This window comes from Mesocricetus auratus, unplaced genomic scaffold (assembly GCF_017639785.1).
Source record: "Mesocricetus auratus isolate SY011 unplaced genomic scaffold, BCM_Maur_2.0 Super-Scaffold_6730, whole genome shotgun sequence".
Taxonomy (NCBI): Eukaryota; Metazoa; Chordata; class Mammalia; order Rodentia; family Cricetidae; genus Mesocricetus; species Mesocricetus auratus.
The window spans coordinates 6333892-6353133 of record NW_024429184.1 but is presented as its reverse complement, the minus strand read 5'-3'; the positions used below and the strand labels follow the sequence as shown (position 1 = coordinate 6353133).

At 41.5% G+C, this 19242-nt stretch overlaps 1 protein-coding gene across 3 annotated transcripts in view; it reads left to right on the top strand.

Moving 5' to 3' along the window:
• The window catches only part of Fktn (fukutin), a 49819-nt gene extending 32511 nt beyond the window's left edge, over positions 1–17308 (top strand). For 2 of the 3 annotated variants that reach the window (XM_005076488.4, XM_021230914.2), the window contains one exon: positions 12715–17308. In XM_005076488.4, coding sequence (XP_005076545.1) covers positions 12715–12928 — 214 coding nt within the window. In that variant the 3' untranslated portion in view covers positions 12929–17308. Of the gene's footprint in view, positions 1–6071; positions 6300–12714 lie in introns of those variants that run through there. The other variant, XM_040738276.1, reaches the window with a different exon arrangement.
• Positions 17309–19242: the final 1934 nt, after the last annotated feature.

Sequence of the window (19242 nt, the reverse complement as noted above, 5' to 3'; positions counted from 1 at the left end):
GTACAGATAACTAATAGACATCAAAAAATGTAGATGAAAGTAGCACTGGTGTTTCATCTCACCCCAGTCAGAATGGCTATCGTTGGGAAAACAGAATGCTGGAGAAAGGGAACATGCTGCACTGTTGGTGGAGCGTTAAGTTGGTGTGGTCACTATGGAGATACGGAGGCCCTCAAAAATGAAAAGAGCAGAGTTTTATTTCGTGACTTCTCTGTCCCTAGGGAGATTAAAACAGAGTGGAAACCCAGAGCTAGATTGTGTCTTTCCAGAGCCCATGTTTTCCTTCTCTTCCTCCTCCTTTTAAAATAAATTCTGTTCTTTGACCCATTCATATATGTATGTAATGCGTTCTGGTTACTCTCTCCCAAGCTTAGTGCTCTCTGGTTACTCTCATATCTTCCACCCTGTCTGTCAGCCCCACTTCCCTACAAGTGACTTTTGTTTAGTGCCCCACAGAGGTTTAGCTGGGGCTGTGCCCTCTGTGTGGCCGTGCATTTGGAAGTACCATTGAGAGCCTGGGGGACTTGCTGCATTTTACACAGTACATACTATGTCTCCTCCTCTCCCAGAATCTTAGCTGCCAGTAGTTCAGCCCTAAGTGGTAGGCGCCATGTTCATAGCTGTTCATAGCAGACTGACAAGTAGACCTGACCTATATAGCCTAGTGCCAGTAGGCACAGCTGCTGTGAGCTCACAATTGCCATGACTGTGTGGTCCTTAGAAAATGGCATCTCATAGACCTTCTCCCTGCTTCCTATCAGAGCCCTCTTTTTTTCTGTATATGGTTAGCATCACCAAGCTCACTCTCATATTGTAAATAGTCCCTACATGAAAACACTGTTGAGATAATACAGCTACTGCTGTCTCCCCAACAGAGAATTGTTTTAATGGGCAGCACAGCAGCTGTGCTTGAATCTACTGCTGTTTGAGATACTACTGTACCTCTGCCCACTCAGGCTGCGGGCCAGAGGGACTTCTGCATCCCACTGGGCCCACCTCTGCCACTTGGCCAAATGTAGATGTAACTGTCTTGTCATTTTATTCTACCAATAAAGGCTCAAGTCAGATCGTGTGGTGAAAACCTGCTACCTTAGAGAGGCCGAGCAGCAAACAGCTGACCTCCTTAGCAAGCCACCCCTCAAGAGAGCTTCCTTTCTGCCATCCCAAACCAAAAAGACCACCAGACGTCTCTCTTACTACTTCCTGTGCCTTTATCCATTGTCCAGACTTCCTCGAACTCTGTATGACTTCTTCCTATCCACTAGTTTCTAGCTCCATCTCTTGACCCAAGGTTTCATTTAATTAATTAATGCAAACTCAGGGTTCATAGTGTGATCAAATATCCCACAACAGGTGATCTTTATTCATTTGGTTACTAGTAGTGGATCCTGGTAATGTTTGATCTTTGGCTAGATTTTCAAAGAATTTTGACTCATCCTTTGTAGACTACACTCCAATCCAAGTGTAGCTCCTAAGAAATGTATTACTTCATTTCTTTTTTTAAATTATTACTTTATTTTTCTCTGTACTAAGGATACTGATACAAATGTATTGTAGTTCCTGCTCTCAGTGAGATCATAATCTAGACCATAAAATAGATGTAGCAATATTCTGTAAGCAAAAAACAAAGTTACAGAACTGTGTACAATATACAATTGAGGTTCTTGTCAAAAACCAACAACAAAACCTTGCTTAAAATAGAGGAGCTGGTTAGGTAGGCTTGGGAGGAATATGGATAAAGTCTAATGATGGATTTATTTAATTGCTTTTCTGCTCTGATTATTCCAATTTGTTTTTAATTTTAAGGCTGTCTAACTTAACTTTATAGGCAGGTATTCTTCACCTATTTCTCCACTTTACTGACTAGCAAAGTGTAATGACTTATTTACTAAGCAAAATATACAATACTTGCATTTAAGAAGAAAATATTCAGTGAGCAAAATATAACTTCTTGCACATTTACCCACTTTAACTTTTGGAGTACCTTTAGTTTTTGACACTGTCTGGTATTTGATAGTCCATATTCAAGGATTATAAACAAGGATTCCTTGTTTTTCAAGTCATGACAAGTAGTGACTTAAGTGATACTATAGAAATAGTATGTAAGAGGATGACTTCTGACCTATAAATACCTTGCTGATGATTGCCATTGGGAAATCATGTTTCCATTATTTTTTTAATTTTTATTTTTAAATTTAAATTAGAAACAAGGTTGCTTCACATGTCAATTCCAGGTCCCTCTCCCTTTCCCACCCTTTCTCCCACACCCTCCCACCAGCCCCTCCAATATCCCCTCATTTCCCCAGAGAGGGTGAGGCCCTCCGTGGGGAGTGTCCATAGTCTGTCATTTCATCCAGGGCAGGGCCTAGACCCTCCCCCAAGAGACCAGGGTGAGAATGCATCTCTCATTGTTGGATGGGAGTCCATAGTCCATTTGTATGCCTGGGATAAATACTGATCTACTACCCAAGGCCCAATGGATTACCTAGGCCTCCTCACTGACACCCACTTCAGGGGGTCTTGATCAGTCCCATGCTGGATTCCCAGCGATCAGTCTGGGATTCAAGAGCTAACCCTTGTCAGGTCAGCTGTTTCTGTGGGTTTAAACCAGCCCAGTCTTAACCCTTTTGCTCATCAGTCCTCCTTCTCTGTCACTGGGTTCCTTGAGTTCAGCTCAGTGTTTAGCTGTAGGAGTCTGCCTCTGCTTCCATCAGCCATTGAATGAAGGTTCTGTTGCCCAGACTCTCTGGCCCATGGGATTGTAGGCTGGCACTCCCCAGATCTGTGTCTAAAATCCATATATGAGAGAGTACATGCCATGTTTCTCTTTTTGTGACTGGGTTACTATAGGAGGAAACAGTGCTCCGCCATTAACCATGTGACTTATTAGAGGCTCATACAGATGAGGTAATAAAAGGGCAGTTTACCACACCGATAACCACACCCACTTTAGAAAGTACCTTCCAGGTAGGTCCTCAACCCTTGATAATATCCCATCCATACAAAAAACAAGAAAATTCTTAACATCCTGTATCGTAATGTTAGTTGACATTGTATAAAGCAGTTAAGTTTGTTACCAGTGGTGTTTTATTCAGGCCAAAGTCAGCAGGCCGCCAGTGAAAGAGCACATGGCTGCGAGAGAAATCTCAGAATACCACCTAACCTTACCGGGAGGTTTATAGAAATATCTGCAACATATGGCCCAATAAAGTCAATTCATCTAACGCTCTGTTTCACTTGAGATAGGGTTCCAATCCCTAAGAATTGAACGTTAACCTCTTTTCAAGGCCAAATTGGAGGCCAAGACTTCTGATTTATTATGGTGATGTCATCTCCAGTGTCTAAAATGCCATTAATCACCGTATTATTTACTTTAATTGGTAACTTGGGTCTATGATATTGTATAGAAATTTGCCAATATATACGTTTTGTACTTCCTCCTGATATAATTGATTCATCCTCTGGAGCTAATGTATTATCCAGTGCCGTATTATTTACAATGGGCAGTGGATCTTCTAATTGTCCTGGGAGAGGCTGTCCTCCACTGTCACTGGGAATGACCGGATAATCTTGGTTTTCGGGGCCTTCCTGAGGCCCCTGGTTGAGTTTCCTTGCTGTAAAGTTCTACCTTGTCTATCTGTGGTTGACCAGCATTCCTTGGTCCAATTATTTCCCTTTCCACACCTCCTGCAGAGACTAGGAGGCTGAGGCCTTCTATCCGATACATTACTGGTAGAAGCATTATTTCCAGGAATGCTTTGTCTACAGTTCCTACTCAGATGTCCTATTTTACCACAGTTAAAGCACGTAGCATCTTTATGTCTGTTAAAATTTTTGGAGATTGACTCCCCCACCCAGGCCTCTATATCATCACGGGTAGGGTATTTGGCATCCTGGTGCCTCCTCAAGCCTGTAGAAATAGCTTCACCTACCCAAGCTCCCATATCCTGACTTTTACATTCAAGGTTAGCTCTATATAGGACCCATTCCTCCAATGGCACTGATCTTATTTTTAATGCCCAAAGTACATGCTTGCATTGTGGATTTGCATTCTCATATGCCAAAGATTCTATAAGGAGTCGCCTAGATTCTGGATTTGTTAATTGTACTTCTATTGCTCTGGACAATCTCTCTAAAAATTCAGTGAACCTTTCCCTTGCACCCTGTACTACCTTGGTATAGGGTTGCATTATCTCTCCTGTTTCACAAACCTTATCCAAGGCATTTAAAGCAGCTGTACGGCATAAAGACAACATGTGCTTGTCATATGCAGACTGAACCTGCGGGTCAGAGTAAGCACCCTCCCCAAGAATCTTGTCTTGGGGTACTTCATGACCGTTCTTTAATCCCTGAATCTCTAGGGCTTTTACCTCTTGCCTCCATTGAATGTGACATGAATTTTCAAGCACTGCCGAGGCTAATTGGGCCCAGTCTTTTGGGGTTACTTTACTTACAGTGGCCCATGAGGTTAGGAGCTCTCTGACATTAATTTTTTTTTTGCATTCATCATTTACACATGATTCCAAATATTCAATATTCTCATCCTTAGAAAGTATCTGAATGGCATGTAAACTGCCTTCCAGGAATAACGTTCTATCAGCTAGTTTGTTATTGCTCTCAGACATGGAACAAATCTTTTCTGTTAGCTTTTCAATCTTATGTTCCAGTCTTTGTAGTTTGCTAGTGAAATTATCAAACATGGAACAGTTCTGTTGGTTAAGCGTTTCAACATTATGTTCCACTTTTTCTATTCTTTCTGTTGAATCGATAGATATGGAACACATTTTTCCTGAAAGTAATTCCATTTTATGTTCCGTCTCTTTGAACCTGTTTGCCAGTCCTACATTATCATTTTTTTATTAAATATTTATTTTTATTATTTATTATGTATACAGTTTTCTGTCTGCATGCATGCCTGCAGGGCAGAAGAGGGTACCAGATTGAATTTTAGATGGTTGTGAGCCACCATGTGGTTGCTGGGAATTGAACTCAGGTCCTATGGAAGAGCAGTCAGTGCTCTTAACCTCTGAGCCATTTCTCCAGCCCCCGCTACATTATCATTTTTAATATCCTGAAAATTTTTTACCAAACATTCCTTATTATCCTGCAAGGAATTTTCTATTTCCTGAATTCGTTGTACTAGGATTTCATAACCATCCTGCGATGATCGTATGACCTGTATAAGTTTGTCATATTTCGCCCTATTTTTGAACCATTTCTTTAGCAAAATTATATGGATTATGAAACTACCACAAGACCCAGCAATTCCACTCTTAGGCATATATCCAAAAGATTCACATTCATACAATAAGGACATCTGTTTACCTATGTTCATAGCAGTACTATTTGTAATAGCCAGAACTTGGAAGCAACCTAGATGCCCCTCAACTGAAGAGTGGATAGAGAAAATGTGGTACATTTCCATTATTTTTTGAGCTGCTGGTTCCCTGTGAGTCCAAACCACCTACTACGCCGCAGTTAGTTTCTTTAAAAACAACAATGTTCTGCTTTTGTCACAAAAGCAGATTAGTTTCATCTGCTTGTAACTAAGTTTATGGCAGCAGAACTAACCCCAACATGATTTAAGTTGAAGCAAGCACTTAAACTTTCAGATAATACTCTAAATTAAACTTTTATGAGTAAATCATATCTCTTAAACAAAGAAGTTGTCATGAATGTGGAATAGGGATTACAGTACGTGAGAAAGGGAGCCTGAATTTGGTCGGTGCGTGCTCTATGCATGACCTGTGTTGATATGTACATTAACCAATATGTATTAGTAAAAAAGTAAAGCAAAAAAATAGGGTTATGTTACATACCATACAAAGAAATTTAGAACTCATTAAGCAATTATGTCACATTTATTATGTGGTATCCCTGGAGCTAAGTCCCATGCTCACTCAATATTTTGCAACATACCAAGTGTATCATAGGTCTCCCTAGTTGAATCTCCAGACAGTTAGTGAGGAGCAAGTATAAATGAGAGACTGAAGGGGAACTTGAACAGGCAGTTTCTTCTAAGGTGTGCTTTGGTTTCTTAACTGTGACTTTTCTTTTAATTCCATATACAGTGTTCTGCCTGCATGTATCCCTGCAGGCCAGAAGAGGGCACCAGATCTCATTACAGATGGCTGTAAGCTACCATGTGGTTGCTGGAAATTGAACTCAGGTCTTCTGGAAGAGCAGCCAGTGCTCTTAACCTCTGAGCCATCTCTCCAGCCCCCTGAGCTTTGGTTTCTAAAGAGAAGGTTTTACTATAAAACTTTTATGTGAAATAAAAATTGTATTTTTTAAACTTATATATGTTGTTATGTAAACATTCTACAGCATGCTAACTTATTAGTATCTCAAGAGATGTAGAGACATGCCCATTATAAGACTTATTATGTTCAGGTGTTAACAGTTTGTTTTGTTTTGATTTTTTTGTTTGTTTTGTTTTTTAATTTTTTAAGACAGGGTTTCTCTATGTGGCGCTAGCTGTCCTAGAACTCACTATGTAGACTAGGATGACCTCAAACCCAGAGATCCACCTGCCTCTGCTTCCCAAGTTCTGTCCAGCTGACAATTTGAAAGATACGTGGAAGTATACTGTAACTTTGGTTTTTCTAGAGTTGAGTCTAATTCTTAGATGAGTCTGTAAGAACAATATTGTTAAACATATACAAGTTTGACAATGAAAAGTATAAAAATGTCATAATGAAGCCCATTATTATATATATTAATGCATATTAATATGAAGATGAAATATGTAACAGAAAGGATCCTGTCTGTAATCCCAGTACTTAGGAGGCTAAGTCAAGAAGATCAAAAGTAAGTCTTGAGGCTTAACAAAAGAGCACCAGGTGTGCCTTAGTGCAATGCAAGCCAGAAGATGACGCAGCAGAGTCCTCTAAGAACTATCAACTTTTAATGTTACGTATGCTTAAGTCATGCTCAGGTGTGAGATGAAAATAATGACATTTGCAAATACAGAAAGGCCAGTACAGTTTAGGCTCACATGTCTGTACACAGAGACATGTTAAAGAAGCCAGAAAGGGTGCTGGGGAGGTGGTCCAATGGTTAAGGCATTTACCATGCAATCAAGAAGAGGAAAAAAAAAAACAAAAAAGAATCCAAATTAAAGGTATTTTTTATATCTTTAGAAACTTTTAAATATTCTCCATTAAAATGAGAGAAAAAGGAAGTTATAGTAGAAAATATAATATACTTTGCACTGAGATAATGAATGTAAACTGGGCAGTGGTGGTGCAAACCATTAATCCCAGTACTTGGAAGGCAGAGGCAGGTGGGTCTCTGTCAGTTCTAGGTCAGCCTGGTCTACAAGGTGAGTTTCAGGACAGCTAGGGCTGTTACACAGAGAAACCCTGTCTTGAAAAACTAAGAGAGAGAGAAGAGAGAGAGAGCACATGATGATGAATGTTATAGGATAGTAAAACTTGTAGAAATAAAGGAGTAAATATGAGTTTATAGCCTTGAAAAAATACTTGTGAAACTGGGGTCTGGACAGATAGATGCCTCGTGGTTAAGAGCACTTGTTGCTCTTCCAGAGGAGACATGAGTTCAGTCCCCAGCACACAACCACTGCGACTTCAACCTCGGGGATCTGACCCCTTCTAGATGCTGTGGGCACACACACACATTCATATTCATCCATACAGACACATACATGTCAAGATAAATATTTTTAAATACTTGTACAACTGAAGGATTCAAATGAAGGCAAGTACAAATGATCAGTGAGGTCACCATCTGTGGAGAATGAAGGAAGCAAGTCAGAAGATATGAATAAAACAATAAACAGTATAAAAGATCACTTCCACATGCTGGTTTGTTTAAAAATTAATTTTATCTAGGCCAGCCTGGTCTACATAAAGAAACCCTATCCTGAAAAACAAAATAAATAAGTAAATATAAAAATTAATTTTAAAATTTGTACAGCTAACAGACCTTTAGCATGATTGATCAAGGTGGAAAGGGAAAATGGAATAAATAAAAATAATATTTGAGCCCCAACCCCGAGATGTCTGACCCTTTATGCTTCTCACTGCATTGCACTGACAATAAAAATGAAACACCGTGGGTGACCTTAGATCAACAATGTAGCACTGTGGTAGTATGTGGAAGTGGCAAAAATGTAGAAAAATATGGATAAGAATCAACTCCGAAAGATACAGATGGCCTATACCCAGTCAGGAAACTGAACTAGTAACCAGAAAGCCCTTCTCTTTCTTTTCCCTTCCAGAAGTTACCAAGACCTTCATGGTTTACAGAGAGAGTAGACTGTCCTTCATGCCTTCCTTCACAGGGGACAGAGCCTGTTTCTAAACCCAGGAAGGGAGCAGCTCAGTCACTAAATGCATGCAGACTCAGCAAGCCTGGGCACTGACTGACCCGGAGTATTTCTAAGAAGGGAAATGGCACAGTGAAAACATGCTAAACGAGTAGTTTTGTGTAGTCTTGTAGTGCATGTGCAGGACTGAAGGGAGCATCTCCTGTGCCCAAGGCCTCATATCCCATCTCCAACACTGCCACACGGGTGGGGGAGGGGTGGTGACTGAACTGATGACGGAGGAAACAGAAATTCCCATAGCTAACCCAAGAGCCTTTAAGAGAATTTGAACTAAAGGGGATGTAGGATTTCCTTGGTTTGATGAAGGGAAGATAATGAAAATCTAGGGTGAGCATCGTGCTTAATGGTGAACCTTCAGAAGCTTTTCCATTACCATCAGAAGGAGCAGTGTGTGTTGACAACTCCTGTTAGACAGCACCCTAGTGTTTAGGCCCTGGAATAGCAGGTAAATTGGGTGGTTAAGCCAATATAAGATGCTAATGGGAATAAACTGTGTTTTGAGAGAAATTTCAATGGGGGGAATTTGGCTGTGGTCTTGTGACTGCAATGTTTAGTGCAGACTTAACATTTCGAATGGTCAGGTCAGTTGTAGTTGATGGCTTTTGTGTCACTTAGGCTCCTTAGTTAGTGCCAGTAAACACACTGTTCTACAGTGCTGGGAGTGCTTCCTTCTCATTTAGCAATTATGTTCAAAGATTGTACAATTAAGCTGGCAAAATTATTCTAACTACCCCAAAGTGGCTTTATTGGTTTTAAAATTTTTGGAAGAAAATAAAAATATTCTACTCGAACTCACTCTTGAATCTGGCAACTGTTGTAACTGCTGTAGTAGGCAGACATAGGATAAAGTGAAGTAGGACAGTTGGGAGGACAGACGGGAGGACTTCCTGCGATAGTGAGATCTCTAATGTGTGTCCTAATTCAGGGAGCCTTCGTCTCAGTTTCAATCTGTTCAAGTTTTGGATCTCATCCTAGGGCTTTAACGTTCACAGTGCTCTGCCAGATTCAATCATGGCTTTTAAGTCTGGCATAACACTGAGAGGAGATTTAGTATCAGACCTTATTTACTGTAACCCAGGCAAAGCCCGCGCATGTGCTATTCTGTGTGACTGACCGCCCCCTTCCTCTCTCTCCATGGCCCCACTTTACAATTACCACATTTTATGGACTGTTTATCTTTCCTGTTCTCCTGGGAAGCCAAGATACTCTTTTGTTGAATAGATTGAAAATGAGTAGAGAGATGAAAGATCACAGAGAGTCTAGGGATTTGGTTAGGAACGAAAGTTAGCATTAGAGTTGAATTGTTTTTGTATCATTTTCACGTTGTTTCTGTGTTTTAAGTGTTTGGGGTTTGCTCTCAGATCCTTCTTCACTGTTTCAAGCATTGCTTTTGTAGTCTGTAGTATTCTACCACATATATCCTAAAGCTGTTGTTTTTCTCTCTCCGCTCTTTGATGAGACTGAAGGCTAATATTGAAGGGAGAAGCTTCTGCTTGCTGTTACTAGGTAGATCGTGTCTGTCTCAGTTTGGGTTCATTGTGTCGACCTGACAGGATGGGGCAGGTGGACATTCTGCTGACGAGCAGGTGACTGTGGGGGTGGAGGCTGACGATGGATGGATAGGTCTCATGACAAATAAGTCATTCCGTGGACATGAGTGTGCAGGGTAAAACTAGGACCAGCAGATGGTGGGTCTAAGCAGTATCTTGTTTCTGTCTCAGCTATGAGATTTGTCAGCTGGGACTATCCACTGACTGCAGTACCCACTGGCTTTTGTAGTGGACTTGCTCCTTTTTTAGCATTTATTCAGACTCACTTTCATGTATGGCTTTATATTTTCTTAGTGGTGAAACAAAGTATTCAAAAGCAGAATTCATTCTTGGGATTCACTTGGTGATCAAACATGATAATCAAATATAATCAGATTCCTTTCTCCAGTTCTCTACTCTCTCCTTAATTCTCTGGTATATTAAATTTTGATTCCTATTATTTTGATTCATTTGGGATGAATTACTGAAAGTTCTACATGAGTTATGAAGAAAAAATTCCTTATTGAGAATACAGCACAGGATATAGAGGTATGTGACTGAAAATAGGCCTCCTGCTTTTAACTTTCTTTTGTAATATATATAATTTACTTAACCCAAAGGATCTATTTAAATATTTTTTGAGACTGTGTATTTTTTTAAAGAATTTTCTCAATACTTTCCTTTGTTTTCATGAGAAAATTAGTAGTACATGAACCTCAGAAATGGAAAACTAACTTAGTTTTGCAATTCAATTTTTAGAAAAAATCCTGAGTACAAGGGGTGATGGTCTCATCGCTGTATTGAAGGGAAAATGTTGAAATGACGGGTGTGGTAGTGGAAATATTGGATGTTCTACAGAAAGTAATGAACATATGGTCATTTTGATATTAAGAAAAATGATAGTCAATTATGACATATTCCTTGAGGTATCAAAAGCAATAAAGGATACATTTTGTATTTTTCACAAAAGGTTTTGAGAAAAGAAAGTATGTGTGAATACAAAGAAGGGTATGGATTTTTATACAGACAATATTGTTAATAACAGATCATAACATTAAATAGATTATCTTCTACTGTGGTATATTCTATAACATCAAATTTCCCATTTAAGTAATTTTGACGTGTAAAATCCATTGTGGAAGCGTATTCAGTTCATAGTACTAAGAACTCTACAATCTTGCAAACCTGAAGCTGGTGACGTGAATTCCCCCTCCACAGCCTTAGCTCCAGGTGGCCCCTATTCTATTTTCTATTTCTGTGATTTTTGAAAACACATTTTGTTTCATATAAGTGGGATTACATGGACTTTGACCTTTTGTGGCTGACATACTGTGCGTAGAATTGCAACCTCAAGACTCTTGCATGCGGTAGAATGTGATAGGTTTTCCTCCTTTGCCTTGGACTGTAACATTCTTGTGTAAACACTGACGTATTTTAACAATCCACTCATCTATTTATGGGTAGTCTGGCTGTCTCTCCCTAATGCTGTATTGACCATGAATGTACAAATACGTCCTGAATGTTCTGCTTTAGGTGCTGTCAGATAGGTATTCAGATATGGGATTGCTGGGACTGTCTCATTTTATAGATTTTTTAAATTATTTTATTTTAAAGCAATCCTTCCTCGTTTTACATACCAATCCCAGTTCCCATTCCCTCCCCTCCTCCTGCTCTTCCCACCTTTTCCTCATCCACTCCTCAGAGAGGCTAAGGCTTCCTTTCCCATGGGGAGTCAACAAAGTTTGGCACATCAGTTTGAGGCAGGGATCAAGGCCCTTCTCCCCCCAACCCCCCATCTAGGCTGGGCAAGGTGTCCCTCCAAAGAGAATGGGCTCCACAAAGTCAGTTCAAGCACCTGGGATAAATCCCTGTCCCACTGCCAGTGGCCCCACAGACTTCCTAAGTCACACGACTGTCACCCACATTCAGGAGGCCTAGTGTGGTCCTATGCAGGTTCCCCCACTGTCAGTCCAGAGCCAGTGAGCTCCCACTAGCTCAGATCAGCTGTTTCCGTGGGCATCCCCCAAATGGTGTTGACACCTTTGTTCATATTATGGCTCCTCCCTCTCTTCAACTGGACTCTGGGAGCTGGGCTCAGTGCTTAGCTTTGGGTCTCTGCATCTGCTTCCATCAGTTGCTGGATGAAGGTTCCATGGTGATAATTCAGGTACTCATCAATCTGATTACAGGGGAAGCCAGTTCAGGCACCCTTGAGACGGGATCTTATGTAGACGAGACTGCCCAGACTGTATGACTGAAGCTGGATTTGAACTCCTAATCCTCATTCCTTCCCCTCTCAAGAGCATTAGAGATGTTCTTTAGAATTCAAGAGGAAAGAGAGGTAGAACATACAGTTATTATTGTGTATCAAGCAGAGGAAAAACTTAGGGAATGCTGTTGGCATCAATCTGTACCCCTTGGAACGCCAGATTGTACAAGAAAAGAAAATGACCGTTTCCTCCATCTTGTGGAAACTTTGTTATGACACCTCTTTTCCCAATTTCCCAGCGAAGCCCCGGCGCTGACTTTGATATGCCTAACTTTGGTGTGTTCCCATATCTGAAGCAATCACTGTAACTTACTAACCAGGCTGGGTTAGGTTACGATTGGTTTGCTTTGTATTTTTTCTCATCTCTCAGGCTTATGGAAGGGATTAGCTCCCCTTCAGATGGATGCAGAATAGAAGAACAGGGTGTAAGCCCCAAAAGAAGAAAGGGGTGCTGAGCAGCTAAAAAATAAATACCAACTCTCTCCCCAGATCTGCTTAATAGGAGAGGACTGACCCTCTGCCAAGAGTTGGCCTAATGCTCCCTGCTTGCCCTTGTCTCGCTGCAGGTACCTGTTTCCCAAGTTCACGCTGTGTTGGACTGAGTTTGTAGACATGAAAGTCCATGTGCCCTGTGAAACAGTAGACTACATTGAAGCCAACTATGGTAAGACCTGGAAGATTCCCGTCCAGACGTGGGACTGGAAGAGCTCACCTCCAAATGTGCAGCCCAATGGGATCTGGCCCATTTCTGAGTGGGATGAGGTTATCCAGTTGTACTGAGAACGCAAAGTGAAGGAGGGACATTTCCCAAACAGAAGACGGGTAACTGTCTAAAGGCTGCTGTCTTCGCCTCATGTGAGAGCCAAAGAAGATAAACAAGTTTGAAGACAAAATTGTTCTAACTCGTGGACCATCTAATTAGCTCTGTCATTCAACATTTACTGAGGAGTTTATTCACCAGGTAAAATGCTAGCTGGTTTGGTGGACAGGCGGGGATGAATGAGCAAATGCCTGCCTCTCTCTTGTCATGTTGGTAAGCACTCCTGTTCTCTGAAGAGCTGATGTACACTATGATGTATTCCACAATGAATCTCAAAATGTGAGTTATGTAGATACGGGAAGTGAGCTCACTTAACGGTAAGGGCAGGTACATTGGTTAGGAAAGATTAATTCCTGCCTGCCTGCCTGCCCTCAGGACTGAAGCTGCTGTGTGGGGGCCTCTTTAAGGTGGAGGAGTATGAGTTAGTACTGCAGTGAGTGGTTAGATTTTGAGTCGCACAGAGAAAGATAGTGGCAGACTCATTTCACAAGCACTGTGATCCTCAGTTGGCTAAAGCACAGGGTGATGAGATGAGAGTGAAGATGAGAGTCAGTTTCAAGTCTTGTCAAGACGCACACGGTCTTCATATTTGAAATGGGAAGTCGATGCCTGTGTGATGCTTAAGTTCTGACGTCACAGGAGTGTCTTCACTGACCCGCACTAGTCCTTGTTGATAAGTCACTCAGTCATGCTGTCCGAAAGTTGTGGTTTTGCAAAGCTCACTGTCCTTATTTCATTCTCAATCGCTGTTAGATTTAAAAAATAGGAGGCATTCATGGATATTTGCATATTATCTAAACTTATAACTCTTCTATCCTTAATTATAATATTGACACTAAATACTAATAGATACACCTCTGAGATTCCTAAATATACCCTTTATTTATTTATCTACCGTACCTCTATTTCTTTAATTTATAACCTACACACTAATTTATTTAGCATAAAGATATTACTGTCCATTTTTCTATCCAGTATTGCCTCAGGTTTCCAAAATGGAGGATTAATGTGATCCTGGTAACTCTTCCTCATTCCAGATCACTGTTTTTAAAGTCTGTGTCCGTCTCTAGATTTTCTTTCTGCTGAGTATAATACTACAAGGACTGAGACGTCCCTCCTCCCAAGCACTACACCTGCTGGAGCCCTTGGCCTCCCTTTTCTTCTCCGAACACCCTCGTGAGTGAGTAGGCTGGGTTAGCTGCACCCGTCTCTTTCCGTGTACCTGAGCGACGTGCTCTGATTGAGGTATGCAGGGGAGCCTGGCGCAATAGACGCTGCCTTAGAGATGATGCTCTCTCTTCTCTGCTGCTTAGGGATGCTTCCCATGGCAGCCTGGCAGATTTCCCTTCAAACTGTAGTTACTCAAATGGAAAGCAGAACCTCTAAGAGAGTGGGCTGGCAGAAACTTAAACAAACAAAGAAACCTTGGGGGAAGTCACTTGAAGCCACCCACTTCCAAACTTTAGAATCAACATGAAAACAACTCTGATGGACGATAGGCAGCAGTTTGTGAAGATGCATCCTCCATGTAGGAATACCAAGTCTCAATATACCATCAGAATCAGATTTTCAGGAACCGTTACAATTATTATCAAACGTGCCCCCAAATTACAGGTCATAAACAGTTCTTTCCTAGAAAATAAGTCCATAGAGTGTATATCCAGGTTTTAGATATCCAACCCTAATTTCATTTTCATGCACCAGAAATATAACAGATGGTAATAACATTGTTGAGAAGAACCCACCCTGTCTGGAGAGGACCATTTGCATGTACTCAGTATCTAGAAGGAAGTTTACATCATATCTCTTGAGAGCTCCCATCTTCTGCCAGGACATCTTACCTACTCCTGTTCAAGTTACTTTGTACAAGTATCCATCTTTGGAGTTCAAGGTCTGGAAGTGTCCAGAATACAGGCCACCTGGGCCATAGTCAGAGGTCTGTAATCTCTTATACAGGGGACACTTCTTGTCTTCCCGCTGGTGTGGCTTTAGGGTTGAGGTTCCATCCTACCTTGCTGAAAATGAAAGCCTTTCCCTAGAATTTGAAGGCGAGGCCTGCATCTGAAAATGATCCTGTGATTCAGTCACAGCAAAGCCAGTACTTCTTAACCTTTGAACTCTGCCGAGTGTCCAGAGACCTTGGGTTAGGTTTACTGACCCCTGCACCTTCTCAGATCACTTTTGTTTCCTCTTTGAACATGCCAACTGTCCCTCTCCTGTATGACTACTTTCTGGTCCCATTGCCTGGCTTGCTTGAAGATCCCTCTTCTAGTAACGTGTTGGTAGGAGTGTAACCAAGGACGTCTCCAAAGAGACCCTGAGAAGCCAGTGTTTTCTCGTTTTGCAACAGCCAGCTGCTTCTCCAAGCACGGAGCACACGCCCTGCTCTTGGCTGCAGTTACTGACATCTGGCTGCTGGGATAAAATAATAATAATCACACTGGGCATCCCTAAGAGTAGCTGAGCAGTTAGAGAGGGGGCTTCCCAGACTCCCTAGCTGCAGGCCATGAAGTTGGCCGCTGTGTACGTAGTGAAACGTTCCTGCTAGCCCTCTTTTTCTCAGCCAGTGAGTAATCACAGGAAGGACTGAACTCAGCAAAACAGCTGAGGCCGAGACCCAAGCATTCTGTGACTCAAGTCTGCTGCTGTCTGCAGTCCTGAGCTCAGTTAATGCAACCTCGGCAACACCGAAGGCCTGAGGTGACAGAGATGCTAAGGAGGAATGCTTCTTTCTTGTCCAGAAGTCTTAGGCTACCTTCTTGCCTTTATCTGAAAACATGCCTTCTCTACAAAAGACAGAATAGTTTATGTCTGAAGACATCAGCTTGTGGTTCCTGACTCTTGAAATGTTTTAAAAGATTATGAAACATAGGTGCTTCAGTTCAGTAGGGTAAAGTAAGTGTGCCATTTCCTAGTTCCTGTTTCCTTGGTAATCATTTAAATTGGACACATTGATTGTGGGTGAGGAGGATGCTGCCTTACTCAGAGGGCTGCGTGACAGAAGTTGCTTACAAATAGAATTGGGGGTGGGGCACTGACGCAGTGGCTTATCGGGTGAAAGCACTTGTCACCAAAGCTGACAACTTGAGTTTGATCCCCAGGACATCCCCACATATTGCAAGGAGAGAACTGATCTCCACAAATTGTCTGTGAGCCCTGCACACAGGCTGTGATGTGCTTTCATCCCCCCCCACCCCAGCACACACGCACACACGCACAGTAAGTGTAATGAGACAGTCTTATTGTATGTACACATTACAGACTGTGAAGTTTATGAAGTGAGAGTCATTGCCGCATTACCTCCGCCTGTAAATAGAGCTGTGTTTTCATTCAGTTGACCAAGTTGTTGTCTTCTAATACACTTTACTCTCAGATTCGGTGCCTGATTTGCCATGAACTTGCTTTTCAGTATTCTAGCTTTGGGGGGCAAACATCACTATATGTAATGATCTGCAGAATCAAAGCTTTGGAATACTTAGTTATTTACTGCCTACCCTGGCTAGAGATATGGGCTAGTGGAATCTATCGTGCTCAAGGCCAGCCTGGGCTACATAGTGAGTTTCTGCCCATCCTGGACTGCCATGTTAGGACCCTTAATTGAGGGAGGGAAAAGGAGGAAAAAGAGAGTGAGAGACAGAGAGAGTGAGAATATCCTTATATCAATCACCTGCCCACAGATTCACATTTTTGCCTAAGCTGGTCAAGAATCTGCAGGGTATGTAATGCTGCTTTAAGTCACCTCACATTAGAGCAAACATTAATTATAGTTAATTGTAGGCAAACAGACCACTTCAGTGTTGAGACCTTGTATATAGGACCCGTAAGCTAAGACAAACTTTCTGAGAACTTTGTTCTGTACCCTCAGAACACCTAGGCTAGCATTTGCCCCTATAATTCCTGAACCCAACCTGGCAGAATTTCTCTGAGGGCCCATATAGTCATCCAAACTTCTACTTCTGAGAAGCTTTTACAGAAGGAAACCTATAGGAAAGCTTTGTCATATAAAGCATTCTGTCCTGCACTTTAAAAATTGTAAGCTCTTACAGCCTTCTGACAGTTTATTCAAAGCATAAAAACTAGTTCATGAGTTTGTTAAATGCAAATCACATGTAGCTCTGTCAACATGTGTATGACTATGAAACATGTCATATGTGAGTTTTCTAGACAAAGTATGTTTTAAACATGAGATTTCCATGTATGCATACAAGTTTACTACCTGATTTTTGTCTTCAGGTATAGTTTATGGTACTACTGAAAATACTTTTAATATTATTACTCTGATCTGAATTTGTAATATATAATCTACTTTGGGATGATTGATAAAAAAATTTAGTCTCTTGTGCTTTTTGTGTTTGTTTTTGAAACTTGAGCTAGAAATAAAAGCCACTAGCACACAAAACTGGTAAAATAATAATCTTACCACAAATAAAATATTTCTAAAATTCAAGCTGGAAGCCCTAGAGGTCTGCACACATACACTGGGATCCAAAATTTCTCAGTGACAAAGTTTGCCTGCCACATGACCTCTTCAATCATCCAGAGCTTGGTTCATCCACTCATGATAAACAGGGAAAACACCTACTGTGGAGAGCCATGACATACTCAAAGGAGCTCTAAAATGGACTTTTGTAGTATTGGAACTAAAGCCACAATTGTAAAGAAATATCCTGGGGCATAGAGTGACAAGTCCCAGTTTATGCAAACCTAACCATCTATAAGAAGTGTGTGTGTGTAGAAAGAAACTAAAGAAGGTCTACATAAATGGATATACTGTGTTAAGCATTAGAAAACTCACAAGATGCAAAACTTGCCAAAATTAATGTATAGATTTGGTATGCAACTCAAATGATGAGCTCAGACATGTTTTTCTAAAAACCTTATTCTAAAATTCATATGATATAGTTATCTAGAGTAGGCCAAGCCATCTTGACAAAAAAAAAAGGTTTGACGAAGAGAAAAAAAGAGTGTGAGAGAGATGGTTCCAGCGATAAGAGCACTGGCTGCTCTTCCAGAGGTCCTGTCTTCAGATCCCAGCACTCACGTGACAGCTCACTGTCCTTAACTCCAGCTTCAGGGGACCTAACACCCTTTTCTGTTTCTGTGGGCACCGGGCATGCACATGGTGCACATACATACATACAGGCAAAACAGAACAGGCACACACATTTAAGGAAAGTCTTCTGAAACAAGGAGATGCAAGTCTCCTCACGTTTTAATAGGTGTGTGATCTTATGAGGGAGGTGGTGACCCCAAGTTTTTACAGTGAAGTTGCTATGTAGAGTTTACAGATCTTAAACCCTTGTCTTCTCATTTGAAATCCACTGGCTGTAATTTCTGCCTATTCTTACTACTGTCCTGGAAAATAATTTTTTTAATTATAACGTGAATCCAACACTTTTTCCAACAAGCAAATATATACATACATACATACATACATACATACATAATTGGTGCCGGAGACCTTTGCAAGGAGACTGCTGTGGGTTTTCACAAAATGGTGAATACAGCCACTTTCCAGAAGTCAAAGGTCTTAGAGAAGGCATCGAAGATGGCCTTGGTGAAGTTACCCATTATGTCAGTGCAGCATCGGCATGAATACAAGAGCAGGCATGATGCCTGAGCTCAGGGCAGGGATGAGGCACAGCAGCGGAGAGCCACAGCAGCCTGTCACCTCACATGGCAGTGTGGAGTCTGCCATTCCTACTCCATCAGTAGCTGTGGCATCTCTGTACCGAACAATGGAAATCTTGGCCCTATAGATGCCAGCAGCTACCTCCTCGGGGCTCTTAACACTCAGGCCAACATAACTATTGTAGACCACGATGACTACAACATTGGCCAGCCCATATCCACCTCAGCCCTGGCCTGATCTTCAAAACCTCATCATGGGACTCCCCATGGAAAAAGTCAATAATCTCATGCTCTTAGATGAGCAGAGAGAACAGGTAGATCTTCAGGGACTTGATCTCCATGCCCTTGACCAAGGGACATAAGTTGGTGACTTCTTGTCTTTGGCTCTGCTTCCAGAGCCCCACAGCTCCGATCCCTATCATGACCACTGCGGCCTCTACGAAAGATTCAGAATCCTCCCAAGCATGGGCCTCTGTTCTCTGGAACCTACTGCTGCATGGACGCCACCCATCTGATGCTTTCTTGAACAAGGAATGAATCCAACTTGAAAAAATAAGTAAAAGAAAAAACTATAGAGATTGTTGTTTCATGAACAGGGGAAGAGACATTTGGTGACAAACTGTACAGGTAGGTGTCAGGGCAT